Below are 12,749 nucleotides of genomic sequence, written 5' to 3' on the forward strand. Positions count from 1 at the left end.
TTAAGTAAATATTATATAGATAAAAGCCTATTTTTCCTGGTTGCAACGGGGGTCAATAATTGCCAAAAACAAGTACTTATGATTCCAACCGATTGAGAGAGGGCCAAAGTCTTTTCTCATAGGGTTGTAAAACATAGAATGCATTCGTTCGTGTACGTTGCAGTTACGTGGAATGATCACAGCAGATTTACGAACTTCCCAGCATTTTCTTCTGAATCAGTGTCTTGAAAAGTGCCATATGCTTGACGAGAATATTAATCGTGCCCAAACAGACAGAGCATATAAGTATGTTGATGATAGTGAGACAGGTACTGGTAATGATAGAGAATGACTGAGTAATATGAATATAGAGTATACTAATCGGCCGAATGAACTATTAAGTAAATCAGCCTATGCGTTGCAAGAGGTTTGCGTAGCCAGCAGGATCTTCAAGCGTGACAAGTGCCAAAAGGACCGTGTTTGCAAGCCCGACGAGGGCTGACGGAATACCCAAACGCTCAGCAACAAACCGATTGCTCGATGAAAAGAACATGAACGAGGATTTCCCTGCTGATTTGAGGCGCTGAAGTTATCAAAGTAAGGATAGAGTATCTCAAGTTGGAGGAGGCTACTTACAACAATCCCAGAATCTACGCGTCGACAGAAAATATTAAATTGGCTCTTTTGGTAGTCATCAGCGGAGTGGTCGGGGACGACACAAGCAATGGAGCCTTCATATCTCATCGTAGAGAGGAGATCTGGGACCAGCTCTGTCCCAAAATCTGAGCCTGACCCCGAAGCCTTGGCTTGTGCTGCCATGGTAGATGCGGATATTCGGTTTTCAGCGGGGGAATCATTGAGGATAACAGGAACAGTTGTAGAACCGACGTAGAAATCAAATGCCGCGGGTAATGACAAGCTGCAGACATCCTTGTTAAAGTGCAATCTCTGTAAGGGACTTTTTTGAACGCACCTCGCTGAGCTAGATTCAACGGTTGCGCTTGATGCATCATACCTAGAATTGATGGAATTGTTAACGTTTTGAATATGTAACTACAATCCAAGATGGGCCACTCATACATAGGTCCAAAAATCGTCCAAGAAGTCGAAGTCATACCAGGAATAGCTGACGGAGGGTTCTGTGATTGCTTATTGCCGGGGGTAAGACTGTTATTGGATGAGTTATTGTGAGAATGCAGGCCTTCGAAGTGGTTACCTTTGTTGCACTGAAGTAGTCGCAGTGCTATGCTCCGGTTGAGTTTCCTGCGGGGTTACAATATCGTTCATTTGATCATTAACCTCCTCAAAGTCTGGAAGATAGTCGGGATTTATGACAGGAACGGCAAGAGACTGGACTGGGGAGCCTGAAACGTTGCCACCGCTGTCTCCTCGAGCTGCCTCACTATCAGTCTCACCAATGGCATCCTCATCTGTCAAAGAAGTGTTAAGAACTGGTGTCTCTTTGTTTCTTGAAGCTGATGGCCCCGCTGCTGACTCCACAGCTTCGTAGGACTCGATGGGGCTGTTTCCACGATGGTACCTCCCTTTCACGGACCTGAGCCTGCCTTTCTGGAAAGTCAGAAGTGAGCTTTTGTTCTTCGTTATTCCGCTGTCCTGCCGGCTGGGATCGCGCCTTGGATGAGGTATAGAGGTCCGCGGAGCATCGTTTGTTTTATCGGCTCGCTTAGGGTCCTCCTTGCCCGAAGTGTCACGAGGATTGGTGGGAGCCAGTTCAGTGATACGGTTGATTAGACGTGCTTTGGCGGGGATGGCCATCCCACTAGATCCAGACCCTTGTGTCCACTGGGGATCATCGATTAACTTCATTCGTGCGCTAGTCACATGGAACCGGCCTGCTTTGGTAGTTGTTCCCGCTGGCGGTGTCCTTGACTCACGGACTGGCTCGGGAGATGGTGATGAGCTGAATAATGAGTCTTTATCAGAAACATTAGCAGGCTCGCCTGCATCAGTGGAGGTGAGAGATCTCTGGAGCAAACTCCCATCACGATAAGAAGGCAAGATTTGGGTAGGAACGGTGTCCCTGGAAGCGCTGGCATCAGTAACAATGGGTTCAGATTTGCCTGTACCACTCGAAGCTCCATCCGGAGCGTATGTAAGATGTCCATTATTTGCTTCTTTGTCACTTTCATCTTCTGAATCCTCTATGACGATCTTCCTGCGCTTCATAGAACCTTTACCGCCTCGAGCATTCGTCCTACGAGTAGGGGCGGGGGCGGGGGAAGACTGTCTGCTGCCTTTCCTAGTAGAGGATGGAGGACTCCCGCGAGGGTGAGATGGTCCATTTCTCAACTTCCTGGAAGAAGTCCGTTTGACAACGGCGGCGCCGGATCCTTCCCCAGCGTCGGAGGATGAAGCGTATCTTTTGCGAGAGGGAGGAGCCTTTCCTTCGGCCTTGGAAGAGGTTGTCTGTGTGAGAGGTGGCCTTTCGACAGAGACTTTTAGTCCTTGATGCAAATGGAGTCACTTCAAGAAGCAAAGAAGCTGTACTTTTGCAACATACCCGGAGGGCCCGTAGCATAGACATGTTCTCCTTTCTTGAACAGTGCCCCATCGGTCCGATCTCTCCCCTGAGTGTCTACTTGGAGCCAGAAGGATTCAAGGATATGTTCAGAACCTTCGGTGAAAGACTCTGCCGGCTCCCAACTGCCATGTACGAGGGTCAAAAAGAGGATCAAGCGTGTGTGGTCGTTCGCTTACGTGTTTTCATCCAGTGAGTACCCTTTCCACTGTAATCTCTCGTGTTTGACTCTGAGAATGCGTAGGGTGTGCGGCAGCTCACCTTCACGAAGTATTTCTGAGCATTTAGCCATCAATATATGATAAACGTAGAGCTTAGTGTGTCTGCAGCCTTACCCATCGAATATTGTGGCCCTTCTTGTAGTCTATGCGTGCCTCTGTGACGGACTCTGCGGTGATTGTTGAAGGGTTTTATATGTAAGTCTTGACATATGCACGTACCGACTTCATATTCTTCTTCATCAGACGACATGACGGAACTGGAACTGGGCGCCTGTTGCTAATAGCGCCAATTTAATGGGCATCATGCCGCGAAGCTCGTCATAAATGTGACAGAACGTGTGACTAAATGTTAATATTACTGTGATAAATATTTATTGGTCATATCGATATTGAGTCATTTTATGAGGTGTCAATATGATTCTGACAATCAATCACGGATAGTTTCTGATCACAGGCAATAAGACCTTTTTATGTACTTTACAGTAACATAACAAGCAAACTAAATGAGCTATTATGAGGGTTATACACACTTACAACATGAAGCAAGGAAAGAGTAGTAAGCAAGTGCGTGAGATATGCAAATGAAATCTGCTGCCCGTGACTTGGTGCATGCTTCGTTACTTCGAGATAGGCACTATTCTCCCGGTAATTAGACAGTCCTTGACCCATGGCACATCGACAACTTTGAAACCTCCTTGTCGATCGCTGAGGCCAATTCGAGAAGTTTCCAAGTCCTTCAAAATTATGTAGTCATACTTCAGATCACCTTTGGGGACCTGGCGCATGTCGGGCGCAGTCTCAACACGCTTCGCACCCATCGCGAGCACTATCCACGGAACGCTCCGGCTTGCCTCCAGGCTCTTCTCTGCATCCTGGTTACGCTGAGGCAGCTTGTAAGCGTGTAGAGACAGACAACAACAAAGAACCGCTACCTTTCTACCTTTGTTCGAGACGAAGGCTGGGTCCAGACAAAGTATCTCCATGCCTTTGAAGACTTTAGCAGCTACCTTGTTCGACATGACGTCCCGCAGATATTCCGGACTATTCCCCCAATCTAAATCAATCAATTGGGACACACGGGCTTCTAAAGCATCTGAAAAGCCAGCAGGGAGTAGGTATGGCTGCCAGTCCTGATGAAGGGTGTTAATGCGAAGATGCCATAAAAGGTTCTAGTAGGCTCACAGTCGGTAGACTCTCCCCCAACAACCATTCGAAGGAAATACATGGTATGCCAAGTGCGAGTGCTAGGAGGTACTTGGATTTTTGGCTTGCATCATCTGAAAGCAAGAAGACGCGCTCGATATCAAGGTCTCCTGGGCCCTTCCATTGAAGATGTTCCTGAGTTGCGAACCAGCGTTTGCTTGCCGCATCATGAGAACCTTCCATAGTGAAAAGATTAGGCCATTCATCAATAAGCATGCCGCCATGGCGCTTGATAGCACGGATGATATGCTCCTTGTCGCGGTCTGGATTTTTGCTAACCCTTGATGTGGTAATCACAAACCCAGTTTTCGCTAGCAGTCGACTACTCTTGGTCGAGGTTGTACTGTAGACGGAGAGCTTTGACGGTGAAGGACTAGCCGCCAAGGAGTTGGTGGGACGAACGGCTACGACGACGTCTGAAGGGCGCAGAACGCGATCTTTCCAGTGGCAAGATATACTTCGTCCTGCTATCATGATCTCTGACAACCTGACATCCATGATCTCGCCCTGAGACAGCGTCCCCTCTTGAGTTCTGACCTGTATCAGACCTGTAGAGGATAACCGATCGACATTTTCGACCTTTCCCCTGCTTGAGTTTTTTGAAGCGAAAATGACGTCATCGCCGACTCGCAGTTCGCATCGGCGCATCTTGGAGATAACGATGGTGTCATCGGTTTCATCGTCAAACTTTACCACGTATTTGCCAGCGCCAGCCGTGTCGTGCACGTAGCCAGAATAGTAGTGTCCGTCCTGTCTCCAGAGTGCGAATACTCGGGTAACATCATCCACATGAGCGCGACTAGAAGAGACAAAACTTTGCATTCGCTTCTTCGATGAAGACACGACTCCAGGAGTAGATGACTGTTTAATGCACCGAGTCGATGGACGAGATATTTTCCGCGTTGATCTGGTCTCAGTGACTCGAGAGCGTTTGCGCGGAGGTTCCAGCGACTCGATATCCACATTCATCCTATCTTCCGCACTTTCGATGCCTTCTTCGTCTTCTCTAATCGGGACAAATACGCTTCCAATTTCATCATCTGGTTTCCCGGGATCTGAAGGATCTGGACGCTTGCGTCCGGTCGTCTTTCGCTTTGGCACGTTACCGGAAGTTTGACGACATTGGGGCTTTCGCTTTGCTGCTTTAGTTTTATCCAAGGAGGATTGACCTTGAAGCTGGGCGGTTTAGTCGACAACAGCTATGTAGATCATGAAGCTTACTGGCGTAGTACGGGCCCTCTCGTTAGCGGAGTAGAAGGTATCCGCTTTATTTAGCGGCGGCTCATCATCTCCGTCGGAGGTTTGCTCAAGGTCGGTCTCAGCAGCTGAGGATTGTGGGCGATCCTCGAGTAAAGGGGTGAGAGCACGTTTATTGGGAGACTGTGCATTACGGGGAGATGGAGATTCCAAGCCAGCTTGTGGTGGTTCAGAATCTGGAACAACGTCGTCATCGACATTTAGATCACAATCGCGATATGAAGATTGAGTCAGAAGATGACGAGAGTCACTTTCCGTCATGAGGTTGCCGACATTCGAACCTCTTGTCTTCTGCGCAGTGGGTGATATGGATGCTTGTGTATCCACTAGTGGTTTATCACCGGAGGCTTGGGTGTTGAATGGGCGAGGGCTGAAAGTAATGTTATTCTCCCTTATTTCTCGTTGTAAGTACTCGATCTTTCGTTTCTTGTGAGGATTTGCATTGGCCAATAATCCACGGCCTGGATTGCGGCTTCGGCTAGTGGAGTTCTCAGCATTGACAAAAGCGAGACTAGGGTTGTGAGGGATTTTATGGATGGTACGGGCCTGCTCTGGCCCTTCATCCGCGGACTGAGATTCATTGAGCTGCGTGGGGGCATCTGATTGAGTAGACTCCAGCTCTGGCGGTATAGTTGGGTACTCCGACTTCTTTTCAGCTTGGTCCGCAGCGATTCGGTCGAGAGACCTCTCGAGGGAAGACGTCCCTTGATCGAGGTCAAAGGGCTGAGTAGACTCCTGACTAGAATCAAGATCACCGAAAGGAACGGTGCCATTGGACGCTGTTGCTTGACCAGAATACTGTGGATGGTCAGAGAGTTGCGATTGGCTATGATAACTTCCGCCGTAGCTAGGAGTAGCTGCCACGAGAACGGTTGGGTCAGATTTGTCGTCCAAAGCCTCTTCGACTTTTCGTTCGGCATACGCATGCATTGCAGCGTGAATAAACGAAAATCCCCCCTTGTCATGACCCCCACTTTCTCCAGTAGATTCTTCGACGCTCTGGGTTGTGTCTTCGCCGACCTCAGATAAAGGTGTGTGGAATTGCTTATTTGACGCAAGAAATTGTTGTACAGGATCCTGCGAAGCGACATCGCCGAATGAATCCTGAGAGAAAGGGGGGCTATCGGTATTTCTATTCATTTGCGAAGACATGGCATGGACTTGAGAAGACGCAGATTTGCGGGGGAAAGCTTGCGCTGGGATGCAGTAGACTGTCAGAGTGAGAGTGGGGGAAAGAAAGATGCTTTCCACTCACCTGGCAACAGGCCGATATTTGCTGCACAGTTATTACGGCATGCTGAGAGATCATTACGCGAACTTGCATTCTTGGAATCAGGTTTAACGGAAGAGGTTGCCGAACATGACGATATGTGGCAATGGTGTTGCCGCATTTGCGCCCTATGTTCGCTCGAGGTGGGTGTGTTCTCCCTCTGGGAACCAGAGTCAGTAGGCATGGTTTCTTGGAGATCTTGGGTTTGAGCGGCCAAGCCGTGGTGCTGATACCGATAAGCAGAGCTCCCGGCAGGAGGAATATAGGAGTCTGAGGAAAAGTCATCCGAGCCTATGCTTCCATCTGATGCATGATGAGCGTTCCCCGGAATCGTACTCCTGTTTTCTTCATTGCTTTGTGTATCCAGTCCCAAAACGCCTCGAATGAGTTGGGTCGATTGCGATTCATCGCACTCGCCGCTGCAAGGGCGCAAAGGGACACGGTTTCAGGGCAGAAGCGTGCACGAGGGTATAAGTACGTACTCAGTATCACGAAAGATATCCATAGCAACTATATCAGCCTATTTCCATGCTCTGGGCGCGTTTCCGTGAACAGCTTGGCTTGACAGAGCAGTGAGTGCTTGGACAACCTGCGGATGACGACACGACGCAACGCAACAGTTTCAAGTAGAGAGCTGTAGAGGGCTAAGGGGTGGTCGACGCGTCAAAGATTTATGATGTGGTAGCGGACTATCAAGGAGACGGCGAACTAACAAAGGGAGGAGAGAATGGTAGGTGCGTTGGCAGACGCGTAAGGACAGTACTTACTAGTCGTCGCGTCTTTAATCAATTTGCTGTCTGGCGTTTAGTACCCGGATCGTCGGTCACAGTGCCGCCACCAGCTCCGCCACTCCAGAGGGTCGGTCCGGAGTGTCCGTTAGACGCCGGGCCGCCATTAGCATTACGTAACACGCGACCATAATATGTCGGTTTGTTTCTTGTTCGTCTATGCATCTCCGTGCGCATTCCGTTCTGTAGCTCGCCGCCGCCGACGTTCATTTATTTTGTTCATGCGCTGGTCGCATCTCCATTTAACCACCTAAGCTTTTTAGTATGACATTCTCAAGTGCGGAGAAACCAACTTCGTCGACTACTGGCTCGAGGTCCCAGGACACACGCGGTCGAGCGATCCACAGTCGTCAGCATACGCGGATGAGCAAGCCCAAGGCGCCAGTATCAACATCGGCTAACCCGAAATCCTTCAATAACTATCAGGCAAATAAAGAGGCGACCGACGTCCCGAATCCCGTCCCAGATACGGGACTACGACACACTGGTCATCAAAAGGTCTTGACTTCAGCGGCTTCCATACAGACTTCACCTACTTCAACTGGCCTTGGTGTGTTAGAAGCTTCCCGCTCTCTACTGGAGGCTGCAACGATCACTACCACCGACGACTCGTATCCTAGTGCACCTCTTGAAAGTCAATCCCCATCGCAAACCGACACGAATCAGGTTTGGAGAGGCGGTTCTGCGAAAAGCTACTCCGCACAGCAGACCACACAAGCTATTTCCTCGGCTGGCGCTCCCACTCGTCTGTCTACAGTCGCCGTCGTTTTCTTGTCTATTGCTGCTGGTGCTATTCTAATTGGTCTCTTCGTGGTCGTAAGGCTAGCAAAGCGTTCTAGCCGGGGCAACCTCAAACCTTCGCTACCGACCTCGGAAAGTATCTCTTACTTCGAGAAAGACGAGCCAGAGGGTTCGCCGATTTTTGGTGGTAAGGAGCGGGCGTCACTTTCTATTCATGGCAGTAGCTCGGCCATTTGGGCGTGGACCCCGTATCAATCCGGGATACCTAAGCCTGCTCCTGCTCTTACGGCCAAATCCTTAAGGTCCGGTGAAACCCATTCTTTAGCTCGTGACGAGTCGAGAGCTGAGACGGGATACCTATCTTCTGTCGAGGCCGACGTCTTGAACCACGTCCCAGCCAATGTCGATCCCTTCTCAGATAAGCATCTCTGCTCGCAGCCGGCCCCAATTGCAGTCACCCGGGCCGTCTCTAGGCTCTCCACGGTCTCAGCTTCTTTGTACCCAAACTCACGATGCAATTCTCGCTTGGCAACTAACATTGGTGTTGCATTGGAAGGCACCTCTCCGCTTACCGGTGATGACCATTGGACCATGAAAAGACAACGAGATCAAAAGACGTCACGGAGCAGGAATAGCATGGGATCACCCAACATTTCCAGGTGCTCCACAAATATGCGCAGGTCACAAAGTTTCGCATATGGCGGAGTTTGCCTCGACTCTCCCGCTTTGCTTCCAGGCTCCAGCGCTACTAGACCTGGAAGCGGTCGTGCTCGCATCAGATCCACATATTTTGCATCTGGACCCTATCCTCGTATCTCTGCTACTCGTCCACCGTCTCGAGGCGCTGAGATAGCTGCGCCGTTGACAAGTCCCTACGCAGGGTTCAACGAAGTTGACACACGAGCTGTTACGTCGGCCTCGGGTCTGACATCACCTATACTGGCGACCTCTCAGCCCTCTCTGGACAGCAACTCGACGAATGTGATAAGCGAATCCAAACTGAGATCAGTCTCAGGGAGAAGCCTGAAAAAGCCTGTTCCCAAAGCCATTATTGACGATGACGCCACAGTTCCTGTACGGTCTTCTGGGGCAACCGCACTTGGAAGTTTGATGATGGACGATTTGACCGATTCGACGTCATTTGGTTCGCTGATTCACACTCGGGCTTCGGAAGCAGCTCGAGAAGTCAAAGTAACTGACGAAAGAGCACCCCGGGTCCCGTCACCGCCACCAATGCCCTCGTTGGAGCAGATGGGAATGTGCAACGCGAACCCTCAAGCCTATGCAGACTATCACAGCCCAACATACAGCATCTATGGGTTGTACAACGGAGATCGGAAGAGCCGAACAGCTTCTCGGGTCGAGAGTAAATACTAAACATTAGCTATGATTCTGTACTGGGCGCAGTGTTTGTCACGAATTCGATTTATGGTTGGATTATGTCTGGGAAACATGAGCCGAAGGGCTCCAAGTGAAGCTAGTGAAGCTTGGGACTTGCACGAATCCGATCACAAGGCGGAGGGGTGCTCGTGAGAGGGGATCAGAGAGGAGTGCTGCGGACGAGTGATTACCCCCTCAGAGAGCTGCGGACTGCCCTAACCGTGGACAGGTCGCGTATTCAGTTCAGCAGGCAGCGCGCTCCTTTTCAGCTCAGACTCAGGCTCAAACCCAAACACCCTTTCACTCTTACCACCGTTCGATACCCTCATGGCCGCTACTTCCACAAGTCAGTCTCCCGTCGCTCTCGTTGCAAATTATGATGAGGCAGACGAAGAACTTGACTTGGAGCTGGAGTACGAGGAAATGGGTTTGTTGCAGGACGACGTTCCCACTGTCCCTTCGCTGTGCGGAGTGCCCCTCAAATACATCTCGTATGTCTCTTTGTAGTCATCTCACATTTCTTGTCGGGCTAATCATCCGCTCGGCACGCACCTATGACTCGCTTTTTGCAACAGTCTAATAACCCTTGCCCTTCAAAACTCCCTCCTGACGATAATAATGCACTATTCCCGTGTCTCTATCCCACCATCTGAGTCCTACTCTGCGCCTACTGCCGTGCTCCTAAACGAACTACTGAAAGGGTTCATATCCCTTGCCATCGCATTCGTCCGCATAGACCGTACCACATCTCATTCCTCCGACACGGTATCTCCAAGCTTCACCTCAAGCGCATTCTGGCACCCCGATAAGGTTTTGACTCGTGTCCGGAGGCTCGCCCGTGAAGTTTTCAGCCCTGACTGCTGGAAGTTGTCGATACCTGCCATCCTATATGGTTTGTCATATCTCACCACGCAGGAACATGATGCTTACTCCTCGGTTCTAGTCATTCAAAATAATCTACAATATGTTGCGGCGACAAACTTGGAAGCGGCCACCTTCCAAGTGAGCTATCAAATGAAGATCCTTACAACTGCTGCTTTTTCTGTCTTGCTCTTGCGCAAACAGCTGAGCGCTAGCCAGTGGTTGGCCCTACTTTGCCTCGCCATTGGCGTCGGAATCGTTCAGATACAGACTACCACCGACGAACCAGCCAAGGTCGCATCATCTCTTCTGTTCAATGGGACGTCGATGAATGCGCTGAAGGGTTTCCTCGCGGTCATGGCCGCTTGCTTCACTTCTGGGCTAGCAGGTGTGTACTTCGAGATGGTCCTAAAGAATTCGCAAGCAGACCTATGGATACGGAACGTACAACTTTCCTTCTTCTCCCTACTCCCGGCGCTCGTCCCTATCGTCGTGTCTAGGTCGTCTGATGCTGGGGTCATGCAGTCTTTGTTCGCAAACTTCGGTGTTTGGGCCTGGGGAACGGTCGCCATCCAAGTCTTTGGTGGACTGGTCACTGCATTGGTGATCAAATACTCCGACAATATCCTCAAAGGGTTTGCGACTAGCCTCAGTATTGTGATATCGTTCCTGGCATCCGTCGCACTTTTCGACTTCCAAGTCACGTTTACCTTTATTCTGGGGTCCGTCGTCGTTCTGATTGCTACATGGCTGTACAATCAACCGGGGCGCAGCCCCGCTGCAGCTCGATTCAGTTTCTCAGTCAAAAACTGATCGCGCCCGCCATAGTTCCGCGCCTTGCGTGCCACAGGGATCCTCTTTTGAACCTTCTACCCTACAGTCATGTCAGCAAAGCACACAGCTAATATTATGGTTCGTAACGGACGTTTGGGACATTTAATTATCTTACTTTAGAATTCACGTATATATGTTAAGGACCAAGATTGTGAAATGTGGATAAGTACTAAATAAACGTACTAAACTTAAATGGAAATACCCCGTACGGCTACATTAATATAGAGAAGTGGTTTTATTGGTATCACACAGTCATTAATGGTTATTGATAGGCCTACGCAAGTGGAGTCTTCCTAGAATGAACAAGCGTCTTCCTTCCGAAAGATCTGGCTAGGGGAAAGACTAGGATAGAATACTGATAGAATATGTGTAGGAGTCTGAGGTTGTCGGGCTAAATATGGCAAGTGTCTGACGTTGCCACCGACCGACGTCAGTGACGTAGGAGACCCCCTGCAACGCCTGAAAGGCACCACGGACTTTGGAGAAGGCCGTAGACAACCAAAGCTAAAAGCGTCATACGATTTCTACATCTCTCCTTCATTCCTTCCACCCCCTCCCATTGCCATGGAGTCTCTTCTTCAAAGTCAGGGAACGAAACTCTTCCGCAAACATCTTCAACAGTATGCTCCCGAGGACCCCATGTACGAGATGTACACAGACTCGCGCGGGAGACAGAAACGGAGAAGAGTGAGCCCTTTCTCCATCTGCAGGGTTACAAGCTCATCTCGGATTTTCACAGCGTCAAATCCCTCCCGGTCTCTCCGCGCGCGATGCCAAGATACTGAAGTCCGTGCAGAGGCGCGCCCATTACCTTGACAAGGGATTCTCTGTTTGCGGCTTTAAATTTGGATGGACCGCAATTATAGGTATAATTCCTGGTGCTGGTGATGTTGCAGATGTCGGCCTCAACTATTTTCTGGTGGTCCGCAAAGCCCGCCAAGCAGAGTTCGTCCCCGCTTCTGTGGATCCACATATCTCGACTAACTGCGTGCCTTTTTGTTAGCTTGCCTTGGTGGCTCGTCCGCCAGATGCTTCTTAATAATGCAGTGTCTGCTTGCGTGGGGCTGATTCCGATCGGCGGTGACCTCGTCCTCGCGATGTACAAGGCAAACTCACGCAACGCTGCTCTCCTTGAGGAGTTTCTGCGCATCCGTGGTGAAGAGTTCCTCAAAGTGCAAGCGAAAGAGCAAGAAGGAGGGCAGAGGCCGACAGCCGATGCGCCACCCCAGAACGACATCGAACAGGTGAACCCCGGACACGGCATGCCGGGAGGTTTGGCGGCGGCAAGTAGCGCTGATGTGCCGCCCAAAGGTGCATCAAGGAACATTTCCTTTACGTCTTGGCGGAACGGTATGAAAGACAAGAAGAAGGGGAAAGCACCTGATACCCCTCCTGTGGGCGACCGGGGTAAATTTGTGGAAGACGTAGGGCCAAATGCGAGCCCAGATAACCCGACTGTAGAGAAGAAGACTCAGTGAAGATTTAGATGGCCTGCAATAGTTGTGTCACGATAGCTTAGGATCGTTGGACTAGCATGTGTCAACGCATCTGTTTGGACTTCTGTTTGTTTCCCTCATTGATCAATCGATCATGATGCTTCTTGAGGACATTGCATACACGTTACGTATATTTGGACACGAGGGATTGAACGTGTAATGTGTAACGCTGGTATTTTG

The 12,749-nt window shown here is 50.0% G+C and overlaps 4 protein-coding genes across 4 annotated transcripts; 3 read left to right on the forward strand and 1 right to left on the reverse strand.

Moving 5' to 3' along the window:
- Window positions 1-134: 134 nt before the first annotated feature.
- On the reverse strand, window positions 135-2,906 carry CONPUDRAFT_79814 (uncharacterized protein; the record flags this gene model as incomplete). Its single annotated transcript, XM_007766090.1, has 9 exons — window positions 2,854-2,906; window positions 2,698-2,794; window positions 2,501-2,643; window positions 1,941-2,444; window positions 1,196-1,877; window positions 1,060-1,146; window positions 953-994; window positions 616-898; window positions 135-562 (listed from the first exon to the last, which is right to left on the reverse strand). Coding segments are annotated over exons 1-9 (2,014 nt in total), but the record flags the coding sequence as incomplete, so codon positions are not given.
- Window positions 2,907-7,521: 4,615 nt separating this feature from the next.
- CONPUDRAFT_149965 (uncharacterized protein) lies at window positions 7,522-8,576 on the forward strand (the record flags this gene model as incomplete). The annotated part of the gene is made up of 2 exons (XM_007766518.1): window positions 7,522-8,495; window positions 8,555-8,576. The coding sequence occupies 2 exons, from the start codon at window positions 7,522-7,524 to the stop codon at window positions 8,574-8,576; spliced, it is 996 nt and encodes a 331-aa protein (XP_007764708.1).
- A 1,142-nt stretch (window positions 8,577-9,718) lies between these two features.
- Window positions 9,719-11,286, forward strand: CONPUDRAFT_97836 (nucleotide-sugar transporter). Its single transcript, XM_007766519.1, has 3 exons — window positions 9,719-9,869; window positions 9,954-10,270; window positions 10,322-11,286. Exons 1-3 carry the CDS (start codon window positions 9,802-9,804, stop codon window positions 11,050-11,052), a joined length of 1,116 nt encoding a protein of 371 aa, XP_007764709.1. The 5' UTR covers window positions 9,719-9,801; the 3' UTR covers window positions 11,053-11,286.
- A 351-nt stretch (window positions 11,287-11,637) lies between these two features.
- Window positions 11,638-12,551, forward strand: CONPUDRAFT_48484 (uncharacterized protein; the record flags this gene model as incomplete). Its single annotated transcript, XM_007765895.1, has 3 exons — window positions 11,638-11,760; window positions 11,813-12,018; window positions 12,077-12,551. 3 exons carry the CDS (start codon window positions 11,638-11,640, stop codon window positions 12,549-12,551), a joined length of 804 nt encoding a protein of 267 aa, XP_007764085.1.
- Window positions 12,552-12,749: the final 198 nt, after the last annotated feature.

This window comes from Coniophora puteana (assembly GCF_000271625.1).
Source record: "Coniophora puteana RWD-64-598 SS2 unplaced genomic scaffold CONPUscaffold_2, whole genome shotgun sequence".
Classification (NCBI taxonomy): domain Eukaryota; kingdom Fungi; phylum Basidiomycota; class Agaricomycetes; order Boletales; family Coniophoraceae; genus Coniophora; species Coniophora puteana.